This window comes from Muntiacus reevesi, chromosome 9, assembly GCF_963930625.1.
Source record: "Muntiacus reevesi chromosome 9, mMunRee1.1, whole genome shotgun sequence".
In the NCBI taxonomy this organism is placed as follows: domain Eukaryota; kingdom Metazoa; phylum Chordata; class Mammalia; order Artiodactyla; family Cervidae; genus Muntiacus; species Muntiacus reevesi.
In genome coordinates this window covers 54,323,258-54,334,644 of record NC_089257.1, presented here as the reverse complement: position 1 = coordinate 54,334,644, position 11,387 = coordinate 54,323,258, and the positions used below count along the sequence as shown (strand labels likewise).

At 45.9% G+C, this 11,387-nt stretch overlaps 2 protein-coding genes across 18 annotated transcripts in view; both read left to right on the top strand.

The window, feature by feature from the left end:
• The first annotated feature begins 819 nt into the window (after nt 1–819).
• LOC136174525 (calcitonin receptor-stimulating peptide 2-like) lies at nt 820–4,490 on the top strand. Of its 2 annotated transcripts, XM_065944704.1 has the most exons (4): nt 820–967; nt 1,988–2,082; nt 2,826–2,957; nt 3,505–4,490. In XM_065944704.1, the coding sequence occupies exons 2-4, from the start codon at nt 1,997–1,999 to the stop codon at nt 3,668–3,670; spliced, it is 384 nt and encodes a 127-aa protein (XP_065800776.1). In that variant the 5' UTR covers nt 820–967; nt 1,988–1,996; the 3' UTR covers nt 3,671–4,490. The 2 variants fall into 2 exon arrangements, with proteins under 2 accessions (XP_065800776.1, XP_065800775.1); XM_065944703.1 differs by lacking the exon at nt 820–967 and having other exon boundaries at nt 1,709–2,082.
• A 4,886-nt stretch (nt 4,491–9,376) lies between these two features.
• CYP2R1 (cytochrome P450 family 2 subfamily R member 1) overlaps nt 9,377–11,387 on the top strand; it is a 224,352-nt gene continuing 222,341 nt past the window's right edge. For 6 of the 16 annotated variants that reach the window (XR_010664398.1, XM_065944525.1, XM_065944526.1 and 3 more), the window contains exon 1: nt 9,383–9,966. Coding sequence is in view for 14 of the 16 variants with exons in the window: in XM_065944525.1 (XP_065800597.1) it covers nt 9,742–9,966 (225 nt within the window). In the remaining 2 variants the exon portion in view is untranslated. Of the gene's footprint in view, nt 9,967–10,262; nt 10,367–10,901; nt 11,017–11,387 lie in introns of those variants that run through there. The other 10 variants (XM_065944530.1, XM_065944533.1, XM_065944532.1 and 7 more) reach the window with 7 other exon arrangements.

Here is an 11,387-nt window from a genome sequence, read left to right as displayed (position 1 = left end):
TCAGCGAGGCATCCAGCCCCTCCTTACCCAATGAAGGACCACCCAGCCTGACCCCAGGTAGCTGCGGAAGGTGTTGATTGGGAAAGTGTATCGTGATCCCACGGAATCTTCTATGAACTTCCCTGGTAAGCTCTTCTAGATCCCTAACTGGGTGGAGAACAGGTACATGGTTAGTAATGATAGCATTCCCTCAAGACTGGACTATGATTCCCATTTCAGAGATAAGTATGTTGAGACTTTACTAGTTTCTAGCCTGTGATCTTATTCCTGGAAAAGTTACATCTGGAACAGAGTTGAAATCTGTCAAAGTTCCTGGACTTCCATGGCTTTATCTCCACACGCCCTGTGGGTATCCTGTGCGGGTATCCTGCTGCCTGAATCCGACTCCCTGCTTGGGCACAGAATCATCACCTCTGCTGCGCATTAACCCTGAAGTGCTCTTTGACAGGGGTCTATGGTCAGATCAAGGGGAGTCAGGATTCTCTGTAATGCTGGATTCTACTCTATAGGATAGCATGACTAGGAATGGAGTGGGACGCGTGCCTGTTCAAAAACCTTCAAACGGAACAGGCAAAATTAACCGTGACGTCACATTGTCCTCAAATTCCGACTTATTTTTCCTGTTTCTCATTCGCCCCCACCAACCCCCCTCTGTGTCCCCCTCCCACGCCCGCCATCAATGACCTCAGTGCAAAAACAAGTGGGGTGGTACTTCTTGATGCCCCATGTTCCGGACGCAAATGGTGACACAATCCTTCTGGGGCTCACATCCTTCCCCTCATTGGTTGCCCGGAGCTCCTGGAACCCCCCTAGACCACAGCAGCGGGAATAAAAGCAGCTGCTCGCGCTGGGAGGATTCAGAGGCATTCAAGTGTCTTCGCCACTTCTGCCAGAGTGCCATCGCCTGCCACCAAAGCTACTGCTGCTGCTCCTTCCTCTGCTCCCGTCACCTGGTGCCGGCTGTCAGGTAAGCCCGGAGATTCCTGCTTAGCTGGGATTCTGTTTCTCTTTCTCCCTTTGCTTCCCTCTCTCTCTCCAGTACTTTTTCTTAGCGGATCTCTTCCTGTCTCAACGGCTCTGTCCACTCCTGTCCAGGTCTCTTCACACACACTGCGTTACTCTGCAAGACTCCTTCCACAGGTAACCCTGAATGGTCTGTTTGCAAACTCCCTTCTTCACTCTCCTCATGCCCAGGGTGGCTCCAGCCTCTTTCTCGCGGCTCTTGTGCTTAGGTCAGTCTGGGAGGCTGAAGCTCCCCCAGGCGCTGCAGGCTGATCCCGATGCAGGAATACTTTTATGAAGCCAGTGCTGTCACGGGTCACATCTCATATCCAGTGGACGAGGGAAATGGGTTTCGAATCCAGGACAGTGTAGGCAGGGAAACAGGGACAGGTAGCTGTTAAACAGAAGCCCTCATTTGTGGGTTCTGGGAATTTTTTTTTTTTTGCCAGTTTAATCCCTGGGTCCCAATTTGAGGCTTCCAGATTGACTCTTACTGGTCATATTTATCAATGTGTGGAACAGCTGAGCATTGGAATTTGGTCCTTCAGTTTCTTGGGGATTCCAACAGCAGAAATTTGTCCTTGGGAGCCTCTTTCCCCCACCATGTGTAGTAAAAGCCCCACACCAGCAGGACAGCTCTGGGTTGTACCAGCGGGAACTGGTGGTCACAGGTAATCCCAGTCTGTCCTCCTGGAGTTGGAGGACAGACTGGGAGTCTGTAAGGTGCTGGTAGGGGCCTCTTATAGACCAACATCTTTTCACCCAATTTCCTGCCAGGTTTCTTTGCTAAACCAAGCATTTTACAGGCTTACTGGATCATCTAGTGGTTTGTTTAGATATTGAGGATATGATGGTGAAACGGAGTGAAATGACCAGTCTGAAACCAAGACAAGTGGGAGTTAGACGCATAGGCTGGAGCAGAGCCCAGGTCTGTGGGCTCACGGAATTTAGACCTGCTACAGGTGGTGACATTCTTCCCTTGCAGAGAGGTGTTATGGGGTCCTGGAAGCTCCCCCTCTTCCTGGTCCTCAGCATCCTGATCATCCACCAGGCAGGCATGCTCCAGGCAGCACCATTCAGGTAAGACAGCCCTTCCTGGAGCCCTGTCACTTCCCACAGCCCCTGGAATTATACAATTCTATGTTCTCAGTTGTGCTGTGCTGACTCTGGCTCTTATGAGGGGGTGGTAATGTATGAATGTAAACATGTAGATAAGTTTATCATAAATTTTTTATGAGACAAAGATGTATAGCACACAGTTTATAGATAGACATGATATTCCTTGCAAATTTCATATACTGTGAAACTCATAGCATTCTTTTGTTGATTTTTACCAGACATTTTTATCTTTAGGAAACCTAGTTACTAGTTTAACCATAATTTGAGCAATGAATTGCATCCTAATTTGCTAATTGCTTTGCCAATAAATGTTATTAAATCTGATATATAAAACCTGATATATAGTTTATCTAATTTCTCACCTTCATTCAAATTAAAGTGAAACCATTTTCAGATTTAAATAATTTCATTAATAATGGCTATATTTTATACTAAGCTCATAAAATTCCTGAAAATCTAAACCATCACCTTTCACAAGTATATATGATTCACTTGGACCAAGCCACTTCTCTAGGTCACACCAGATCCTAAATCCTGGTGAAGCAGCAATTTTGGATGAACAATGGCCAATGCCCTGTCCATTGAGAGCTGGTTTAGTCACATTTGCAGGGGAAGTCCCAGAATCCAAGAAACTTTGTTGCTTATCCTAGGATGAGGATTTTCAGGGACTCGGAGCACTTGTTGCTCTTGTTTCTCCTCCCCAGGTCGCTCTGGAAAAATGGCTTTGTACCAGCTACACTCACTGAGGAGGAATCGTACTTCCTACTGGCCACAATAGTGAAATATTATGTGCAGAAGAAGGCCAGTGAGCTGGAGTATGAGACTGAGGACTTCGGGTAAATCTGTGTATCCCTCTCAGAACATAGCTTACCTTCTCCATTGGCATACCAGGAAGACATATCCTTAAGCATGAGATTGGGGGACTTCCCTGGTAGTCTGTGCTTCTGATGCAGGCGGTGCCAGTTTGATCCCTGGTTGGGGAACTCACGTGTTGGCCACATGTTGATCTCACATGTTGGCAAAAAAAAAAAAAAAAAAAATTGAGATTGGGATAGTGCCATAAGTGTCTCTCTCATCTCATAAGCCTTGGATGATTTTTAATTTACACAGAAAAGACTGGCTATTACAGATCTATGTTCCAAGACCAGTAACCCCAGCCCCATTTGTTTTAAAATACCCCTGGAAATGTCTACAGGGAGTGATTGTAGTATTTTCCCTAATGCTCTATGATTTTCTACTGTGATGATCATATTTAGCAGAAACATTTAAGGCTCACTGGTGTCTCTCAGAGTAGTAATTTTCCACTGATGGTCCCATGGAGCAGCACCTGTCCTCAGCCTCTCACTGACAGATCTTTTCATTTTTCTCCATCCTACAAATCAGCATCATTGCCCAGAAGAGAGCCAGTCACACTGCCACCTGCATGACCCATAAGATGGCAAGCTTCCTGGGCAGATATGGGAGCAAGATTAAGAGGAACATCATGTCCACCAACGTGGCTCCAAAGCCTCTGGCCGGCACCAGAGGGATCTTCAGAACCAAGAAGTGAAATAACTCCAGGAAGAAGGTCACCACCCTAGTACTGTCACAGCTAGTGTTTGGGTATTATAGACATGCATGCCACATTCTAACCCTCTCTTGGCCTGTATCATAAAAAAATCCACAGCAGAGTTGCTGAGCCCAGTGTCTAGATATAGAACAGAGTCTCAATATCTGAAATCCCTCTAACTTGGGTTCATTTGTTTTCCAGTGTCTCCCGGTGATACTGAGTTCATCTGCCGGGAAACATAGGTCCTATTCATTTAAAACACTATTCCAGACTTCCCTGGTAGTCCAGTAGTTAAGACTGCACACTTCCACTACAGGGGACAAAGCTTCAGGCCCTGGTTGGGGAACTAAGATCCCACATGCTTAAGATCCCACACTGCAACATGCCACACCATGGTGCAGAAAAAGCAAGCATACAAACAAAAACTGCTCCTTGCAGTTATAATTGTGATTATTCCAGTTTTTGAGTTTGAAAGGCAAAGACCCTACCCTTTGAGAATATTCCCTACAATGTCTTCTGGATTCAGAGATAGACTTGGGTTCAAATACTGTGTCCTCTACTATGTCATCATGGGCCAAACCCTCTATAAGCCTCAGTTTCCCCATTTAACTTGAAGGCAACAATACTAGCTACCTGTTAGCAGCTGAACTCTACTTCTTGTAATTTGCAGTGAAAGAAACTTGCAGAAAAAAATAGCATGGAAGACACACATGTATGCATGCTAAAATGTTGATGTTAAATGCCTTTTGATGTTAAAAATGTTCTTTTCCTTGATGTTAAAAATGTTCTTTTCCTTGAAGTAAACTGAAGCTAAATGCAAAATAAAATCATCTGCAGTTACCTAGTGTGTATCTTTTTAATATTTGATTCTATGTTCAGTAAATACGACTTATGTTTCATTGGCTTAGATGGCAGAAAATTAGGGCCCTGTCAGCCAACTTTGCCAACAGGTATTACATCCATTATGAATTCAAACTTAGTCTTCAGACATATTTTGTCTTTAGAATTATTTTGATTGTGAGATCTTTTAGTGATAACATATCTGACAATGTTTATTAAATGGCAACCAAACTCTTAGTTTAAAACAAACTCAGCCAAAATACACTACATGTTTTCCCTGTGCTCTAATGTTAGAACATCCTTAAAATAACTTTAATATTCTTTAATATGTGTGTGTATACTCAGTCATGTCTGACTCCTTGCAATCCCATGGACTGTAGCCTGCCAGGCTCCTCTGTCCATGGAATTCTCCAGGCAAGAATACTGGAGTGGGTTGCCATTTCCTATCCCAGGGGATCCTCCCAACCCAGGGATCGAACCTGCACCACTGAGGCACCTGGGAAGCCCAATCTTCTTTAATAAGCATGTTCGGTTTAACCTACTGTTTATTTTGCTTCTTTAAAGTTAACTCTTTTTAGAAGCACAGTGTAAGAATATTTATCAAGATCTTTTGCAAAGCCAGAGTAAAAAGGCTTCAAATTAGGGCTGAAGTGACTCTCTGAGCGAGGTTCACAGATTTAAAGAACGGACTTGTCGTGTTCTGTTTCCTTATTCTTCCTACTTGGCGCTCAAAGTTCCATAGAAGCCCAGTTGCTTAAGAAGAATTTCAGTAAACTTTGCAGTCAACATGACTGTGGGGAAGACAAGTCCCTGACTGTGAGCTAGTCCTGTGCCCAAGGCAGCAAATTCTGACCTCCACTGATTACATTTCCTGTGTTACACAGGCTAACAATACTATTTCTTTACATCAGAAAACTTAACTATTTGTAATGATACATCTATTTGTGATTATTTGATTTATGTACACATTCCCCAATATACTGTAAATACCATGAAAGTGAGGTCCATGGCTAGTTTTGCTCACCATGACATCTGCAGCATTTAGTCTAGGAGGTGTTCAATAATTCTGTGATGAATGACTGAAGAAACATGTGTCAAGTCTATACAGAGCCCAGATTTCTGGTTCCACTGGTGCTACCCTGTATGATCTTGGACAGAGAATTACATTTCCACTGAGTCTCAGATACCATGTTTGGAAGAGGGTCTTCAGGAAGATGGTCACTCAGTGTTTATCCATCCACTTTAGACTTCTAAGCTCCTTAAATATAAAGGAAGGAAGTCGTCCAGATTAGAAAATGGCCCAGTAGGGTGCTGTAGCAGAGGCAGTGGCAGACGGTGGTTTGCTGAGCATCCCTAGGAAATGGCATGAATGACTCCCGAATGAAGTGTGACCTCTCTACAGCTTTTGGAAAAATTGTGAAGGGAAAGAAGCTTCTCTGAAGCTTCACTGAAAACCACTTTTTTCCTTCCTCTATCAGTTTCTTAAATCCTCACACCCACCACCATCAACATGACCATGCTGACAACTCCAACAGATCAGTGTCCTCTCACCTCCCATTCTGTCCTGACTGTAAAAAAAAAAAAAAAAAAAAAAAAAAAATGCTGAAATAAACACATTCACATACAAGCGCACTTTTAGGAACTTTTAACACTTTACTCTCCTGCCGTTGGGGTTTGCATTTTCCAACTTAAGCTGTTTGTGGGGGGGGGGGGGGGGCGGGGGCGGTGTTTATCTCATATAAATTAAATAGTAAAGACTGAACTTCAGGCACGGTGGGAACTTTTTTTAGTGGTTTAAGGGAGGCTTTCATAAGCTTCCTCAAATCCCATGCAGAGGTGCTACACTTTACCAGCTTTACCTCACTGCCTGACTCCTAGGAGCATCAACGAAATCCAAGTACACAAACCTATCCTACATAACACTTTGTCAACAAAATCATCACTTAGGTACCCTTCCAGGGCTGAGACTCTGGCGAGGTATGTGAGGTATTCACCTTGGGAGCAAATTAAGGGGGCACCAAAAAGCTTAGTTATCAAGGTGATATTTTAATGTAACACTTTAAAAATGCAGAAAAAATTCATGATGAACAAGATACCAAGTTTTTAATGAGCCAACATCAGTATTGATTTTTTTTTCTTTTTGCCTTAGGCTTCAATACGGCTAGACTAGGCATTTGAACTCTTCCTCCCTTCCATTCTGATGAAACACAACTGAGTGTGCATAATGAAATGTGCCAGCAAGGCCCCTTTGCTGATTGCATCACTGTAGGCTGGGGGAAGGGCTGTTGGCAGGGCACCTGGCTCAGACCATGGGAGCAGGCATCCAAGAACTGACAGGGAACCTTCAGAATGTGTCCTGGAGGGTGGCTTCCAAGTTCAAGAAAGAGGCTTCCCCTGGAGCACAGACAGTCTTTAAAACCATTACCTGTCTGCACATCAGAGCCATGTACAGGGTTTTCACATTTCTTCAGGCAGCCATTCAGCCCTGCATACTGAAGAAGGGATCTCTGCCGTGAAACAGTGAAATACTTCATTTCCTGTTCTACCAAACATCCCTGTCCTGATAAAGTCCAGAGACAAACATAATATTGGTTGTTTTCTCTCACTCTAGGAGCAAACGCAGGGAGGGGGGACAAAGAGAGGGCTTTCTCTTCGCTGAGTGCTGAGAGAACACAGTAAATGATGACAGGAAGGATCTGTGTTCTGAGAGACTTTAAGTGAGTCGTGACGACCTCCCACACAGCGTCCCCAAGGGGCAGTGGGGGTGGGGATGAGGCAGCTCATCAGTGCTGCTAGTGAGTCAGGCTGCCGTCAAGGCTTCAGCTCTCCTCTGCTAACGTAGGCAGGGGGAAAATGCCAAAGGAGAAACGCTCCTTACTTTACGTGAATGGGAGAATATTTGGGGAGTGAAAATTAATCCTTTTTGAAAATAAATGATGGAAGAGGGCCACTCTTGAACCAAGCACCATACTGCCTAATAGCTGTGGCCAGCCAGACAACGCAAGCGGGATGATGTTGGGGAAAGCAGGCAGGGCTGACCTCAGACACCCAGTAGGTGATATGACTCCATTCCTGGTGCCTCTGCATCACTGTGCTCCACCTGCAATGCCAATATCCTCCCTGGGCCATTTCCACCGACTTTTGGTTAGACACTGAGGACTAAGTTTAGAATGGTCACCTAACATATTATTTTTTCCATTTTACTAGAAAGTTATTGATTAATAAGAATTTTAAGGAATCCCTAAAGGTAATATATTAGGCATTTGTAATAGGCAGTAGGTAGATATTCCGTGGCTGGAGATCCTGTGAAACATACAGGACACTTACCAGATATTGAGGTCAAAACAGTTAAAAAGGAAAACTTAAGGCTAACTACCTAGACTCCCCTTCAGTGTTCTTGCATCAGAGATACAGAAAGTGAGAGACTAGAAACACTCTCAGAGAACAAGGCTTGCTTAGCAGATGTGGGCCTTTGCTCTTCGCATTCCTTCTTTGGAATATTTTCCCCATATCTCTTCCCCCGAGTGCCCCTCCATCCCCACCCCTCACCTCCAATATATCCACATCCTAATTCCCAGAACCGGAGTATGTCAGGTTTCATGTCATGGAACAATAAAATGGAATTAAGGTTGATAAGGGCTTCCCTGGTGGCTTAGAAGGTAAAGAGTCTGCCTGCAGTGTGGGAGACCCAGGTTGGATCCCTGGCTTGATAAACATCTGTCTGTTGAGAAGCGGAGACTATCCTGGATTATCCAGGTGGGCCAAAGTAATCACAACTGTCCTAAGTAGAAGAGGAAGGCAGAGAAGGGGGCAGAAGGTCACTGAGATCCAATGTGCTGCCTTTGAAGATGAAGGAAAGGGAACATGCCTTAAGAAATGTGTGTATCCCCTAAAATTTGAAAAAGGCAAGGAAACTAATTCTTCCATAGAACCTCTAGAAGGAATGCAGCCATACATACAAACACCTAGCTTTGGTTTCTAAGACCCACTTTGGACTTCTGAAGACAAAAATCTGTAAGATAATAAATTTGTGATTTTAAGGCACTCTAGTAATTTGTTACAGCAGCAGTAGGAAACTAACTCATCTTATCATTTGATATAAGTTCAAATGTCATCTTCTTAAAGAGACTTCTTGACTTCTCTCACCTGATAAAGGATTTTCCCATGCCCAAGCACTTTCTGTAACACATTTTCATTTTGTCTGCTTATTATTATCTACAATTACTTTACTAATGTGTTTACTACTCTTCCCTCTCACAAGAATGTAAGTTCTAGGAGGGTAATGGTTTTCTTTTCACATATTATCTTCATTGCTTTGCATACTACTACATGGTAGACACTTAAATAATATCTGCAGTATGAATAAGCCTTAAGCTAACAAGGACCATAACATTCCTGCTACTGCTCAGTCACAAAGGGCAGCTGTTACAAGTGTCCCGTGGCCAGTAGGTCCTGTGTTGCAAGGAACTCCCAACACAAAACAGGAATAGCAGCAGAAATAGCAAACAGAATTTTCCAAGTAGTTAATCAGTTGCTTAATTTTAGGTACCTGGAAGCAAAAAGTTTGAACAGTAAGCACTATCCCTGGTGAACTATAGAGCAGACAGCCTTCTGTGAGAGCCAAGAAGTAACCAGTTGGGGATGACCAGAAAGCTGTGAAAATATATGTAATTAACTCAGGTTGCCTAAATTGTAACTACAATTCATAAGGGAATCACATATAAAAACATCTCATAACGTAAGGACAAAAGGATAAATAAAAAAAGGCCAAAGAGTGAGATTACTTCCTTTTTATATTGATAGGTCAATTCTTTAATGGAAATTCTGAAGAGTATCAGGTTCAGCTAAAGACAACAGTGTTGATAATCTCCAGTTGTCTGGTCAGATACAAGCAGACCTGATTCCTAAAAGGAGAGCCACAGAAAGAGCTGGCTGCCAGGGACGTTGGATCCGCCTGCTCCAGTGAGGAAGGCGGTGCTGTCTCGTCTTCCAGGCCCAAGTGCCCAACCAGCTGGGACTTGCCTAGAGCCGCGCATAAATCAAAAGGGCCGCACATCCTCCCAGCCCAGAACAAAGCCAGCAGTAAACAGCCCGAGGGCCCTACGCTCAGCCAGCCAATGGCCATAGAAATGGGGCGGGACTTCGGGGGTAATGGACCAATAGGATGTGGTGGGCTTGGAGCTCTCCCCGGGTCCTAGGGCGGCCCGGGTTTGCAGCCCCCGCCCCAGGCCATGTGGGAGCCTCACAGCGCCGAGGCGTTCGCGGCGGCCCTCGGCGGGGTCTTCTTCCTGCTTCTCTTCGCCCTGGGCGTCCGCCAGCTGCTGAAGCAGAGACGGCCGTCGGGCTTCCCCCCGGGACCGTCGGGGCTGCCATTTATCGGCAACATCTACTCACTGGCTGCCTCGGCCGAACTCCCCCATGTCTACATGAAAAAGCAGAGCCAGGTGTACGGCGAGGTACAGCCGACGGAGGGCCCGCGCCTTCCTCCCCGGGGTGGGGGATGAGGGTGGGGTCCGATGCTCGCGGGTGCCAGTTATCGGGACCCCGCCCCGTGTGCCCGCAGCGGGGAAGCAAGCCCGCTTCCTGTGCCAGGGGACAAGGTCCTCGGGCGGCGGCACTGCCGGGGGCGGGGGAAAGGAGAGCCCTGCCCATCCGTGAGCCCCGCCCACCCGACGCCCGCGGAAGCTGGGCGGGATTCTCCCGCCCCCGAGGGCGAAGAGGCGCAGCTCCCGCGCATGTGCAGTGGGACCCTGGACCCGCGCCGGCCGCCCCGTCGGGCGTCACAGGCGCTGCCTTCAACGTTCACACCCGGCGCCCGGCTTCTCGGGTTCACGGAACCTCACGCCGCGCGCGTAGGTTAGCCTTCCCTCACGGCTTCTGTGGCTTTCTAGGGTTGAGTTACTGGTTAATAGGTCGTTGGGTATTTGCATTTGAGAATGGCTGGTCTAGGCGTCTGCTGTGAGGAGGAGAGAGCGCAGGTGAAGGACTGTGAAAGAGAGAGTGAATTAATGAGTGAAGATCAGTGCGGTGTCCCACTGATGTGCTGTCTACCTAGAGATAGGAGCGCCCCCACAGCAACACGGAGCCTCTCTTGCACTATGACCTCTCAAGGGCAGGTCTTCTAGTCCTCCTTTTTTTCGGCGGGTGAAACTTTGGTGCAGACTTGCTGAGTGATTCGTAGGTTGCCACACAGCTGCCAAAAGCAAGAGAAAGGTCAGAGTCCTAGCTTGCCTTGGGAAGAGTGTCCTAACAAGGAGGAGGCAGAAGATTCCAGAAAACGCCTTGACCCAGCTCAGTTGATTTGTTTTAAATCCTTTCCTTTATAAGAAACTACTAGCCAGACTCTGCCAGATTCTGGGATGAAGAGGTGAAGAAGGCAGTGTCAACTTAAAAAATTCGCTGATGTGAGAGTTGGGAGTTAAGTTTTATTTGGGGGCAGAATGAGGACTGCAGCCTGGGAGACAGCACCTCAGATAGCTCTGAGAAGCTGTTCCAAAGGCAACGGGGTAAGGCCAGTATTTATGTGACTTTGGTTAAGGAGTTGTTCATGTAATCTGGGCACATATATTTGCAGAAGGTTTTAGTAGTCGTGAGGAGCAGATGTCACCATGAAGGAGTTGAGTGCTTTTCTAGATATGAAGAGATGCTTGAATTGGGTTCATAAAATTAGCTTCTGAAAATAGCAGCCTATCTGATGACCTGTTCTGCCAGTTTTCTGGAATGGAGTGCCTCATTCCTGGTTTCCATCCTGACTGCCTTCAGGGCATATTGAAGGTCAACAGGTACAACAGCACTTGATGTAGAGGTAGATGGCAAGTGCCAATTTGTAGTGGACAGCAGTCACAGCCTGATTTTAGGTAGTTACAGTCCAGTGAGA